At 45.5% G+C, this 14,417-nt stretch overlaps 2 protein-coding genes across 3 annotated transcripts in view; one reads left to right on the top strand and one right to left on the bottom strand.

Moving 5' to 3' along the window:
• Nucleotides 1-14,417, top strand: part of pi4kab (phosphatidylinositol 4-kinase, catalytic, alpha b) — a 60,444-nt gene that overhangs the window by 7,308 nt on the left and 38,719 nt on the right. For both annotated transcript variants that reach the window (XR_013964275.1, XM_080766752.1), the window contains exons 12-19: nucleotides 581-681; nucleotides 8,420-8,549; nucleotides 10,881-11,010; nucleotides 11,484-11,579; nucleotides 11,709-11,892; nucleotides 12,046-12,149; nucleotides 12,257-12,425; nucleotides 12,663-12,713. Coding sequence is in view for 1 of the 2 variants with exons in the window: in XM_080766752.1 (XP_080622878.1) it covers nucleotides 581-681; nucleotides 8,420-8,549; nucleotides 10,881-11,010; nucleotides 11,484-11,579; nucleotides 11,709-11,892; nucleotides 12,046-12,149; nucleotides 12,257-12,425; nucleotides 12,663-12,713 (965 nt within the window). In the remaining variant the exon portion in view is untranslated. The remainder of the gene's footprint in view (nucleotides 1-580; nucleotides 682-8,419; nucleotides 8,550-10,880; nucleotides 11,011-11,483; nucleotides 11,580-11,708; nucleotides 11,893-12,045; nucleotides 12,150-12,256; nucleotides 12,426-12,662; nucleotides 12,714-14,417) is intronic.
• Nucleotides 1-14,417, bottom strand: part of polb (polymerase (DNA directed), beta) — a 205,665-nt gene that overhangs the window by 175,036 nt on the left and 16,212 nt on the right. The window lies entirely within an intron of this gene.

The raw sequence follows: 14,417 nt of genomic DNA, 5'->3' as shown, positions 1-14,417 counted from the left end.
ACACAAACATTAAACGCCATTAACAATAAAGAGACAATATGACGTAAACGACACATTATGACGTAAATTTTCCCTTCATTGTCAATGCGTTTACAAAACAAAATTTGAACTAAAGACAAACATTAAACATGTGTACAGTATAAACATGTTTTTACAGCGATTTCTTTATTATATTATTTACCCATACTGATCTTTTGTGGCCAGATTTAATTTCTTGGGTCTAGTAGGACTATAGTAAATATTAATAAAGAAATCACTGTAGAATGTTGAAATCGCTATAACGAAAGAAAGCAGTAAATGAAAACAAATAAATGAAAAACACTCATCTTTTACTTTCTCTAATAACAACCTAAAACATGAACCTTGGTTGAAAAAACTGAAGTTGTGGTAAATCAGACTAATAAATAATATTTAAACAAAAAATTGAATAGTTTTTGTCAAACAAAAATGTTGTTTTACAATTATTGCTAAGCCCTAAATATGTGCACATGTTGAGATAAGATGGGTGCTAGCTGCATTGGTTATTGTTTGTTTAGCAGTCATTGTATCTGTTGTACCCTTCCCACCTGTATGTTTATAGGAGCAGAGAATTTGTGTACCAAGCTGTCAGAGAAGCTGCAGTCTAAAACTTCCAGTAAAGTCATCATAGCCCACATGCCCCTTCTCATCTGTTGCCTGCAGGTATGTGACAACACCATCAAGTCTATTTTGTTTGTATAATACACCTTTCATACCAAGGAAACCCAGTAGATAGAGCACCGGAGTCTGGTGTAATTTACACATCGTGCCTGGGTCAAGTTCTTTTGAGTGGTGCAACCACTCCTACAACAAGCAATGTCCGTGTTGAGAGAGAGAGAGAGAGAGAGGTTGCACCACTCGGTTCACACAGGTGTAAAACGTGTCAGCGTTCTCAAATAAACATGAGAAATTGCATCTGAGACAGTCTTGCATCTTTTATTTTTTTCCACTTAGTTGGTTTATGAGTTACCGGTAAGTTATTCTCAAAGCTGAGCACCCACTGCCTTAACCAAGGGCAGTTTCCTGAGGAAGCGCACGTGCTTTTCTTTCTTTACCGATATCACAGAGACAGTTTGTTTATTTTTGGACCACAATTATTTCATGAGACTATTCAAAGATGACCCAATGTTATTCTTCATAGGACCCAACTTCCCAACTTCATCCCTTAACAAGTTACCCCCAGCCCCAGACTGAGTAGATCTCAAAATACAGGTATCATCAATGATATGATCTATTAAATCGCATTAACCACACTCTTTTGGTGATCATATTTTTGAACGGGTAAGGACTAGTATACTTAGTTTACCAAGGGCTCTATACTAGGCCACCCTCCTGCTTTCACTCTACACTAAATATCTTTGCCAGAAATTAGCTGCTCTACAAGCTCACAACGCTTTGTGTTGCGACCCGCTGTGAGGTTGTAGATCTGCTATTATCGCTGGATGTGAGCGCCAGAATAGGGACGGTAGGTTTCAAGTATTTATAGATTTGTATAAGAATGTTATTTTTATCATGGAAAATTATTCCACCTGTACTCACCTGTGGGCTGTCCCTCTCCATGGTAACGGATTGTCGTGTGGCACCTGCTTGGGCCTCGCCGATCCTAGATTTGTACATACTAGACTAGTGCCCGGCTGTAGAACACCAAGTCAGTAGCGATGGAAGTTGGAGATCCACGCCCCACCCAGCTATGCAATACCCGTTGTACCCGTGTCAGAGTACCCGTTCCAACCATCTCCTGTCTCCATTTATTCCTATATATGGAGTTCTATTTCGTCCCTGCTGACCGCCAGAGGCGGTGCTTTAAGCATGAATATGTCCTTCGCGCATGCGTCGTCGAGTGTTGTATACAAACAAAGTCAATTTTGACCCCGTGATGACCCGAAGTAGTCTATATCTTCCGGTAGTCTGCAGGGGATCAGTCTCTAATTTTTCTCGCGCGTCGTGGTGAGAAATTTGCACTGGGTTGCGAGGTATTGCTATGCAATACAATATGCAGCTACGGTGCCTGTACCTGGTCGCCGGTAGTTCTGTGACGGCGTGACTGCCAGTCGGAGTAGCGTTTGTTCGCCCTCCAGGAACTGCGACTATGGTTTTCTATCTCCTCGATGAATGGAGTTTATTTCGCGGATTCACGTGGACGCAGGAGCGTCCAATCTCTCTCGCCGGTAAGGAAGGCTAACCCCCCTCGGACAAAAGGTACGTTATCGTTTAAGTGGTGCTATCCCCGCTAAACAGACGTCCAAATGATATGATATATTTTATCATGGCATAACCTTTTGTGAGTATAGGCTGCGTTTGCGCCGCCTCCCTGCTCTGCAGACGAGGCTTGTTCGACTGCGAACGCTAACAGACGTTCAAATCATATGATATATTTTATCATGGCATAACCCCTTGTGAGTATAGGCTGCGTTCGCGCCGCCTCCCTGCTCTGCATACAAGTTTTGTTCGACTGTGAACGCTAGCGCTTATTATTATAATAATAATAATAATTAATTGCATTATTATAGCGTTTTTCCCAAGTGCTCAAAGCGCTTTACAATGATTCATTCATTCATACATTGGGAGGTATAAGTGACTATAAGACTTGCCGAAGGATAAGAACACTGTCATATTACCTTCGTTTGATAAACACGCTACTTTCAAGCTTTGGTTAGCCCCTGCTGATGTCAAGCATTGTCGCTACATTCTCTCAGCAGTCGGCATATAACTTATGACTTAAGTTAGTTAAGGCTAACCGGCATTTTCTGTTTGACAAGCCTTGCTGGCCAAAGCCATATACCGATATTGGCAGCATTCAAGCTTAACTGCTTTGCGAATAGCTTGTATTCTTGTTGTTATTATTAGCCCGGTACAGGAGCAACTACCTGCGTCCTCCCAGGGTATTGATGTTGCTACCAGTATAGTCTGTAGCTAAATAGCTATTGGTGTACATAGCCTGTCTGGTTGTTAACCCAGCTGGCCCCCAGCAGTGGGCCTAGCTGAAGCTGCTACCAGTATGTATTATTATACAGTATTATTTTGTATCTTATTTTAATGTGAAGCACTTTGAGTTACATTTTATGTATGAAAATGTGCTATATAAATAAAGTTTATTATTATGTCTGGAGCCCAAAGCTCCATTAACAGTTTTTTTTGCATATACAGTGGGTGCAACTTGGTTTGTCCACCTGTAGGTCCCATTAACCCAGCTGGTCCCCAGCACAGGGTATCTGGCGCTGCTGCCAGCGTAGCTCACAGCAGCTACCAGTAGTTTAAAGTTAAAGCTGTTTATGAACAGGCTATAGCTTGTCTTGTTTTTGTAGCCCAGCTGGTCTCCAGCATAGATCTCTAACTGGCGCTGCTACCTGTAGTTGTAGCCCAAGCGCTTATTATACTATCTAAGATAAAAAAAAGCTATCTGTGTATAGCTTGCTTTACTGTTTGTTGGCCCAGCTGGTACAGGGCAGGCAGCGTATGCGCTCCGCTCCTCCAGCATACGGCCAGCTTGATGTTACTTACTACTAATGTTTGTTAGCTCAAGCATTTATTAACAGCTATCGGTGTATAGCTTGTTCTGTTCTTAGCTGCAGCTGATACAGGCAGCGTACGCGCTCCCTTCCTTCGGCAGGTGGCCCCTATTTGTGGAGCTATCGGTTGTAGCCTTTTCTCCAAAACTAGCTTGTGTCGGTTTATTTAACCAAACTTCTGGCTGGGGTAGGCAGCGTTAGTGCTCCCTCCTCCCAGCATGAATGCGTAGTAGTGCACACTTGACTAGTGTATTGGAAGTGTCTTTTGTTTCGCTCTGGACTAGCAAACATAAATTACAATAGTCTGGTTGCCCTTGGCAACCACACTAATAATAATGCACTTGGAGTTTGGATAAATGTCATAGTGCTGGGATAAGCGTTCACATAGGAACACTACAGCTGCTACATAGCAGCGTCTAAACCTTGACTGGAGGCTACTTTATTATCATTATTTATAAGTAAGCCTCCGCCGGGGGTACAGGTAGCGTACGAGCTCCCCTCCCCCACCGCGACCATGCAGGTCGCACAGTCTATCTAACAGCAACATTTGTGTGCCGTTTCTATGATGCACTTTACATCTGGTTGAATCTCAAAGTGCTACAATGAGCATTTGCATAAAACGTAAATGCATGCTGCGGCAGGTATAGCAGCATTCAGTTTTTCGATTAAGTCATTAGATGCCGATCTAAGTTAAAGCCTCTGCTGGTACAGGCAGCGTCCGCGCTCCCTTCCTACAGCATACGGCCCCACCCCTAGCAACCAGTAGCGTCCGCGCCCTGGGCTAGTTGGGACTGGTGTGCACCGGCCGGCCCAAAGGAACCGGTGCCACCACAACGGAAAGTTCCCACTTTTGTACCTCGAAAGCCTCTGCTGGTACAGGCAGCGTACGCGCCTCCTCCCCCCAGCATACGGCCAACACCTAGCAAACAGCAGCGTCCGCGCCCTGGACTAGTTGGGACTTGTGCGCACCGGCCGGTCCAGAGTAACCGGTGCCACCACAATGGAGAGCTCCCACTTTTGTACCTCGTGTGAAGCTCTCCTTCAGCTCTGAGCCGACCTTGGTCCTGCCCCGTGTGCCAGGAGGAAAAGGTCTGACCGCTGGCTACAGCAGATCCGAGAGGGCTCAGCTATCTGCGGAGTTGGCCCACATGAGGTCCATGCTCACTTCGGATGACACCTAGGCACCTCGGAGGGTGCCGAAGCGCCTCCCTCTCTGATGCCACAGCTGACTCGAGGTTGATGTGCTCTCCCCGACAGCTTAAGCTATGCACTTCCATGACTATGAGGAAGATGCAGAAGGCAGTGCCTCCCAGGCATCAGAGCCAGCCTCCCACTTCTCAGCTCATGCGCATAGCCGTGGAACGCATACTAAAGCAGGCAGTCGGCTCCTCCAAGCGCCTTCTGCAGACGCGGCTTTGCTGCCTTCGCCGTCCCCCACGCCTGTACCTGAGTCAGCTACAGGCCTGCCGGGCGGACGATCAGGGCCTTCTCCCATCTCTATACCGATGGTGAAATCCTGGCAGCCCTGCCCTGATTGGAAAAAGTGTCCTGAGACAACCCGTTACGACTTGACACTTTAATAGATTGGAACGCACAAGGCGATAAGGGCTGGCCTGGGTTACATGCCAGCCACCAAGCCTGTCACTGCATCCCTCATGGTGTTCTCCAGCGAGGCCCGGCGGCAGAACGCTAGGTGACCTCGACCCCAGTACAGGAGCACAGGCAACCTGCTCACTGGGGCCTCCTTTTCACACCTAATAGTGGCAACGTTAATACTGGCTCAGCCACCTTTGGTGTATCACTGGAGGCATTGGCGTCATGTCCTCAGAGCGCGGACGGCTGATGTCCATCGTATCTCCAGCCCGTCGCCAAGCCGGGTTTTCACAGTCAAGCTTGACTGATGAGACTAGGCCAACTCTCCGTAGTCTCCCTGAGGAGCCAGGAGCACTAGGTGGTTCAGCCGGGCGAGAAGCGCTGGAGCGAACCATCCAGGTGGGGAAGACCAGGCTGCAGCTTGCAGGCCTATGACACATCACGCCTCCCAAAGGGCCGAGCTCCAACATTGATGAAATCATCTTGACTGCCCTCGGAGCTCGCGTATCACCGCCGGCCCACACTAGAGGCCAGCGTGTTCCCTGGCGTCCCACGCAGGGACCTGACTGTGACTTTCCGGGCTGTGCAGCGCCTTCTGACGCCAGCCCCCCATATCCGGCGGGTCAAATTGGCCATTATCAGCAACATGACGAGAGCCCTACTATCAGACCAGGAGTGAGGTGTCCTCCTGCCCAAGGGTGCAACAGAGGCTGTATATCCTCAGTCACACTAAGGGAAGTCCGATCTACATACTTCCTTGTGACGCAAGACAGACGGGTGTCGACATGTCTTGAATCTGATGGGACCCAACAGGTCTATGAAGTCCGTGCCAGTCTACTGGGCCGAACACGGCAATGTGCTGGAGCGGCAAGTGGTGTGCTCCGCTCTACAGCACTTCCTGCCGTACAGGAGAGGCGAGCACATTCTCATACGTTCGGGCAACACCTCGATCGTGTATCACGTAAGTCGTAAGTCATCGGGCAGGGCCACGTTTGCTTGGCTGCTGTAGGTGTCTATGGACCCCCTCCTGACTTGGGCAGCCTCCCCGCCCGATCAGCCTATAGGCAAGTTGTCTGAGTGGAGAGCGGGACTACATGGTAGGCTCTCCCTCCCATCGAAAGCTTCCATGAGGGGAGCGGTACCCCATCCAGTGGTGGGGAACACTAATCAGAGGCTACCCCGGCAGAGCGGAGGTGGACCTCCTCACCCTGGACCTCACTAACCTCCCTGGTTCTCCCTAACGGAGACACCCAGCCCACCGGGCCAGGACGCAAGGGTCCGACGGTTTCATAGAACCTGAACCCCACAAATGGCTGTCAGCCTGCTGGACTTCTTAGGCTTCCTGCCACATAGCCAGTATGAACGGAACGACCTACATCGTTCCTGACACACATGGCCCTAAGCAGACCACCGCCCACAGGGCACTATCCTTTTAAATGCGCACTGCCAGAGGCACTGCATATGCCTTGCCACTGCCTCTCTGATACGACCAGCGCCTCAGAGTTATTTAGGAGGGTCACACCATACTGCTGGTTGCCCCCCCCCCCCCCCCCCCCCAGCCAAGAAGTACTTGGTCTCCTCTGCTGAACAGACCCAGTCGGAGGACGCCATGGCGTCTCCCCGACAGAGGTCTCCCCAACTGGGAGGCGGTCGGATACGGCATTCAAATGCTTAACGCCCCCAACTGTGCGCTTGGCCACTGGCGGCCCTGAACCGCTGTGTGGAACCAGCCAGGCATGCCACCCTGAATTCAAGGGTGACATCCATGACATCCATCAGGCTACTGTACGATAACCGATGGAACCTATTTCCAACTGAGGCCAGAGCAAAGACCTAGTGCGCTGCCCTGCCTACCTGTCTGGAGTTCCGCAGTCCCTCCTAGACAAGGGCCGATCTCCTACTCTAAAAAAGCATAAGTAGGGGCAATATCATGTTGATATGCTAGAATCAATATTGCTGTAAGTCTGTTAGTGACTTGCGTCCGAAGCAAAGCTCAGACGGCCTGAGTGTCTCTGTGGCCGAACAGTGTTCCTCCTGAGGGTGCTGTCACATACACACCTCAACCAGCCTATACGGCTAGCATAGTTTTACCCTCCACCAGGAGAGTGGATGGACGAGCGGGAACTATTGCGCCCAGTGTGGGCCCTGAGAGCCGCTTGTTAGACCTGCCGAATGCTTTCGGCGGTCAGAATGGCTGTTCCGTTGTGACGATGGCCCTTTCAAAGGTAGCGCTCTCTCCAGACAGCGCCCGCCCCACACTATTGTGGATGCCATCAACCACGTTTATGGGGCGAGTGATCGTACCTTACCATTTGGCGTGAGGTGCCACTCTTAACGGGAGCGTCCCCACATCATGGGCTGCCCCGAGGGAAGTACCCCTGGAATGTATCTGTGCCGCTGCCTCATGGGCATCACAGCGAGTTGTCTATGTTCCGCTGGGTGAGTGTTGCCACTCCCCACCCGCTGGACGTGGTCCTCTTACGAGAGTCCTCCAAGCCTACTCCTTATGGTTTGTGATCAGGATCCCTCGTGACTTGGCTGGCATAAGTCATTCATGCTTAAAGCACCGCCTCTGGCGGTCAGCAGGGACGAAATAGAACGATAGTTACGTATGTAACTACGGTTCTATGAGTCCCGAATGACCGCCAGAGGCACTCTGTCACTCAGAATCCTCGTATTCGCGCGAGAAAATTCTGTAGAGACTGATCCCCTGCAGACTACCGGAAGATATAGACTACTTCGGGTCATCACGGGGTCAAAATTGACTTTGTTTGTATACAACACTCGACGACGCATGCGCGAAGGACATATTCATGCTTAAAGCACCGCCTCTGGCGGTCATTCGGGACTCATAGAACCGTAGTTACATACGTAACTATCGTTCTGTGTCAGGCATGCCCACATATGGAGTGTTGTGATGTCAAAACAGGCCAGCTCCATATACGGTATGGAGCCTGGCCAGGGGCCCTGTTCAGAGCCCGGGCAGAGGCCTTTTGTGGCGGTTCTGGACAACTTCAAGTATTTCAAGATAAAAAATTAAAATAAATCACTTAATCAATGCAAATGCAATCATGAACCCTGACCTTGGTTAGTGGTATCATGACTCATGAAGTCTACTCAAATGTAGTAACTAGTATAATCTAGACATCTTTGACAATTTTGCATGTGGTTTTACACATTCTATACACACGCACGCACGCTCACACTCCTGAGCAACCTGATAAACAACCTGATAAATCTGATTGTATTGTTTTTCCATATCTATTTGAACAGTTTTCATTACGTGTTTCATTTCTCAGGGACTTGGGCGTCTGTGTGAAAGGTTTCCAGTCGTGGCCCACTCTGCCAGTACCTCTCTCAGAGATTTCCTGGTGGTCCCCTCCCCTGTTCTGATAAAGCTCTACAAATACCACAGCCAATACAGCACAGGTATAACCACCCCCACGCCCCACATTGGTGTGCATCTGTCACATTAAAATAGAGTTCATTTCAATAAAACTAAATTGACCTGTAGACTAGTGTTAAATTTAACCAGTCTAAATGCAACCAAATGGAGTCGTCTATTTGGTCCCATTGGGAGGCTACTGTAGGCTACAAACTCTATTAGGACTAATTCCAAACTAGGGTTTTTGGGACCAACGGAACAGTACTGAACAATTGCTCATAATTGTGGGACTGTCCACAAATTTGAGTCAGTTGTCACTAATGTGAATGAATTACCGGTACTTAAACTACAAAATCAACCATTGTACAATTGTAGCCCTACAATAATTTATCTCATTATTTTAATGCATAAGATGTGAGTGGATGCATGCGTTTAACATTTAATTATTTTTTATCTAGACGATTCCATACTGTAACAACGGTGCAATTGACCAGATCCCATATCTGACAGAAATAGCCCAGAACATTTCTCTCGTGGCTGGTCGGATGTACAGTCGAATCACCATCCATGACAGTGTGTCCGCGTCACATCTGTGGCCCAATTCTATTGTTCAGAACATGGCATTCATTGACCGAACGGTGGCAGACACAGGGACAAATCGAAATGCAATTCACATTATTGATTGCACTGCAGTGCCTCGCAGAATGCAACACTTTGATATCTTTAACAACCCATTTAGACCTGGTGTAACCTATACATTGTTATACCTTTCATGCCGGGAGCTGCCTCTGTGTCTCATATAGAAATAAAAATGTGAAGGTTTTCAGAAAAACCTAGTTTAGGTTATGTTTTAGAAGGTGTTTTTAGAATTGGCCTCAGGTCTAAATGGGTTAAGCCCTATATACGCCTTCATATGACAAATGACATAAATAGCTGTAGAAAAAAGCGGAGATCCCGGCAACACTTAACAGTTAAAAACAGTTAAAAAAGAGGAAAACAGAAATAGCTGATCTACAAGCTTGTTGCAATGAGGGGAAATTTAATAAAGAAATGGAATAATTGAAATGTTGTATAATGACATGCCCGAAAAGTGTAGTTAAACACAGTGTTGGGCATCGTTACTTTCTAAAGTAACGTCGTTAGGTTACTGGATTACTGCCCATAAAAAGAATCCCTTACCGTTACAGATTACCTTCTGAGAAAAGTAACAAGTTAGATTATTTTCCGTTATTTTCCGTTACCAGACAATTAAAACCCATTTTTTTATGCTTGCGCAAGTTGGTTACATTGTATTAGCCCTACTGCCTACCGTCAATGCGCCGCATTATCACGGCCCGGTTAAAAACGAGAATGATACACATGCATGAACTGACCATAGACAATATCCCCTTTACAGCTCTCTTTATTAACGAATATAAGTCGCCACAATCGCCAGCCTATACACGTAGGACTGGACAGAAAGAGCTATAGTGCAGAGAGTACAGACAATACCATACTAGGCTGTTGCGCTGCGCTCTGATGCCCTCTCCACGCCGCGCACCGTGGCCCATGAACAACAATAACAACTCCACGTGGACCCACGACGACCCACGTATGAATTAGATAGTTTATAAGAAATGGCACGCCGGCCATTCTTGCAGGCAGTGACAGTAACATAATGAGAATCCTAGGCTGTATAACCTGTTCATTTTGGGGGGCATCATCAACAACAGCCTGTTGATGATGAATGATACTATGAAACTTAACAATTCATTTACTAGTACTCACCTAATGACGCCGCCACGGAGGATATACCATGTTTAACATAATTCCAAAGTGTTTAGCCTACATTGTTTAAGTCATAGACGCATGCGGTTTTTATGAACTTTGGCTAAAAGCGTGTTGTTTTTATTATTCCACTACCACCCGGCACCACTACCACTGTCATGTTAACTGGCTACAACCGAAACAACTTCCTCTTCAAAATAAAAGCTGCTTGTAACAATACTTTTATTTCTTAAGTGGCTTGGAAGGATAAATCACACAGGACAGAAGGCAGGAGAAATAAACTCTGCAGACAGATCGGGGCTTTATTATTTTTAAATCTTGCCAACAGAATGAACAGGGACACATTATAGTAACGGGATTACTTTGTTGGAAATGTAACTAAGGAACTAACTACTAAATTGCAAAACTAACAAGTTACTTTATTCCGTTACCAATAAAAGTAGTCCCTTACATAACGCCGTTATTAATAGCGCCGTTACACCCAACACTGGTTAAACATGAGATGCTTCGTAGATTCATAAAGTGATGCTTCTATAAAACATGCCTGTCTCTCATTTTGAACTGTAATGTGTTTCTGTCCTTCACATGCTGTGCTTTTTGTTATAAAGGTACCGGAGAAATCAGGATCAACGTAACCAACGAGCACTGCCAGCCAACCTTCAACATCCTCACCAACAGGAAGGATCAGCCTTCCATGTATGAGCAACTGAGAGACATCTCCATCGACAACATCTGCAGGTTGGACGCAAATTAAAAATATTCTGTCTGTCGGAAACAAAATGACACGTTTAGCATCAACAAATTGTTTTTTGACGGCCCCAGATTCCCCAGAGTCATCTCCCCATCTCCATCAGGTTGTTGGTATCTTTTTGGTCTGTAACTTGTTTGCATTAAACTAATTGTGTAATATGGCAGATCAGATGAGAGTTGGATTGCAACAGTATTGATGTTTGGTCAATAAATTCCTGGGCCATGGCTCAGTCTGGTAATCCAGTCTGGCAGTGTGCCGCGGGTTCGACTCCTGATCCCGACGGCCTTTACTGCATGTTTTCCCCCCCATCTCTCTCCCCAATTCCTGTCAGCCTACTGTCTGTCCCTCCATAATTCTACACCATGTTTCTCACCACTACTTCACACTAACATTAGCAACTGTTTTTAATTGATTATTTTCAAATCAAGTATTAGCTGATCTCAATCTCCACCTCTCTCAGATGTCTCAAGGCCGGTCTGACCATGGATCCTGTGATAGTGGAGGCCTTTCTGGCCAGTTTGTCCAATCGTCTCTACATCTCACAGGAGAATGACAAGTGAGTGACATCTCTTTCTCTCTTTTAGACCAAAATAAACCTGTATAGTCACCCTCGGAATTCTAATCAATGTCCACATTTGACATTGATTGGGAGTCACTCTACAAAAGCCCCTTTTTCCTGCCACAGGGAGGCCCATCTGATTCCCGACCACACCATCAGAGGGCTGGGTCACATCGCTGTGGCTCTGAGGGACACGCCCAAGGTCATGGAACCCATCTTGCAGATCCTCCAGCAGAAGTTCTGCCAGCCAACCTCGCCGCTGGACGTGCTCATCATAGACCAGCTGGGTTGCATGGTTATCACCGGAAACGTGAGTTTTGTGGGGGCGCTCGCGCGCGCGCACACACACACACACGCACACGCACACGCACACGCACACGCACACGCACACGCACACGCACACGCACACACACACACACACACACACACACAGTCTTACCACTTCCCTTTTGCTTCCCTTCAGCAATACATCTATCAGGAGGTGTGGAATCTTTTCCAGCAGATCAGTGTGAAGGCCAGCTCGGTGGTTTATTCGGCCACTAAAGACTACAGAGACCATGGCTACAGGTCAGGATATGATATAGTAATAGTATGAGCAGAAATACTGTTGATACTAACTAACTAACATGATGTACTGTTATGTGCTAAACGGTGTGTGTCTCTTTCCCTCTAAGGCACTGCTCCCTGGCTGTGATAAATGCCCTGGCCAATATCGCAGCCAACCTGCAGGTGGAGCCACTGGTGGACGAGCTGATGGTGAACCTGCTGGAGTTGTTTGTCCAGCTGGGCCTGGAAGGAAAGAGGGCCAGTGAGAGGGCCTCAGACAAAGGGCCAGCCCTTAAGGTATACTGTAGCGTAGTACGCTAGTTATCAACACCCCTGGTTTCCAGGGGTCCCTAGTTAATAATTGATAGTTAGAAAAACAAATGGGCCCTTTTAGATCTGTAACTCAGAGAGTGATACAGTGTACAAATGAACTTGGTTCCATTTGTAACTGGGGGTCTTAGCATTACATGCATGCATGCATGTACTACTGAATGTCATTTCTGATTCCTTCGCTGTCTTTATGTAATCTCTCAGGCATCAAGTAGTGCTGGAAACCTTGGTGTCCTCATCCCTGTCATTGCTGTGGTAAGTAGGAATTGTATATGTTTACTGTAGGAGTGTAGGTAACCACCCCTCGCCCCCTAAAATTTTATTTTTGTGTGCTTTGTGTTGAAATACAACACTGTTCTGAGAATCTGAGACCCCTTTTCCACCAGTTGGTTCCCAATGGGAACCGGTTCAGTTCTTTTTGGTTTTTAGTCCATGAGCCAGAGCTCCAAAATTGGTGGGCAAACTATACCCTATATTAAATTGTTTATAGGATCAATACAAGTAAATTAATACATGATAACCCTTCCACAGTAGTACCTTTTTCATATTTTTGATTATTTTGCATATTATCCTACATAATGCCTCATTTGCATATTTAAAAATGTAAAATTTGTAATACAATAAATCATTGTCTTCGTGTAAGTACTCAATTGGGGAAGTTTAATGGTGATAACAATCTAACATAGATTGGTTTTGCACACTCAATTCATAATTAATGTTTCAATTTTGGAGCTCTGGCTCATGGACTAAAAACCAAAAAGAACTGAACCGGTTCCCACTGGGAACCAACCGGTGGAAAAGGGGCCTGAGTGGTTAATGGTGAATCTGGGCTCTTAGTTATTATTTAACTCCATGGACAAATATTTACCCTCCCCGCTGGTGTACACAGCATCGGTGTCATAGGGTTGCTGATCTTTTTCTCCCTTTTTTGTAAAGTTTTTATTAGATACATTGTATGACAAGTGACAACACATTTCTATAGTAAGTTAACATTAGTTCTGTGCATAATGTGTACAGAAGAGTGTTCATTGCTGATTTAAATCAGTTGAATGATGAAAATAGTATTTCCATCAAAAAGGCCAAGTACACAAATTGTTCTTTCAGAATGTCTGTAACAAAACAAATGTTTGTTCTAGTGGATCTTAACCTCTTTCTCTACTCGCATTGTTTATATTACATATATTATAGGGGTGTAACGATATAGTAACTATCGAATTTTAATTTAAAAAAGTATATCGAAATGTAAATGGCAAATATCGTATTGTTTAAATTGGTGATAATCTGTATCAAATCGTTTTGCAATGTAAATAATATATTTGATCAATGCCATGTGTGCATTGCATATAGCAATTTTAAGAAGAAAAAAATATAAAGTTGGGTTTAATTATTTTTCCATTCCATATAGCTACAATTGGTCTATCGATAAATGTGTGTATTCTCTGTGTCATGTTAAGGCGTGGGTTTGTCCATAATGTGTTCGAATACAATGTCCATCTATTCACTGTGTTTACTCGTTTATATCCATAATAATAAATCTTTCCTTTAAAAAACCTGCACTATCTACAAGTTTTACAAGTTTCACACATATTTAATGTATTTGCTAAATAGTTACTGTATCGATTTCAAACCATTGAATCGTATCGTATCGCCATAATGAACCAATATCGTCCATTTATCGTGATACGTATCGTATCGCGGTTAAAATGTATCATTACACCCCTAATATTACATTGATTACAGAGTCACATTGCAACATAAGTGCTCTTGCAGACATAAAAGATCAGGATTTTAGTATACTGGCCTCATAGCTAGAGAGGAACATTAACAGATAGCAAATAAGAAGCATTTTCGGACTCACTCAGCCAAATATTTACAGAGACCATTTCTATGTAAAAGAGGAAAAGTATTAATGAAAAGTCTTTAGACATAAAAGTGCATGTGATGATGATACGGATGGGT

Source organism: Protomyctophum bolini (assembly GCF_963924005.1).
Source record: "Protomyctophum bolini genome assembly, chromosome: 6".
Taxonomy (NCBI): domain Eukaryota; kingdom Metazoa; phylum Chordata; class Actinopteri; order Myctophiformes; family Myctophidae; genus Protomyctophum; species Protomyctophum bolini.
The sequence above is the reverse complement of the archived record's forward strand: the minus strand, read 5'-3'. Positions and strand labels throughout refer to the sequence as shown.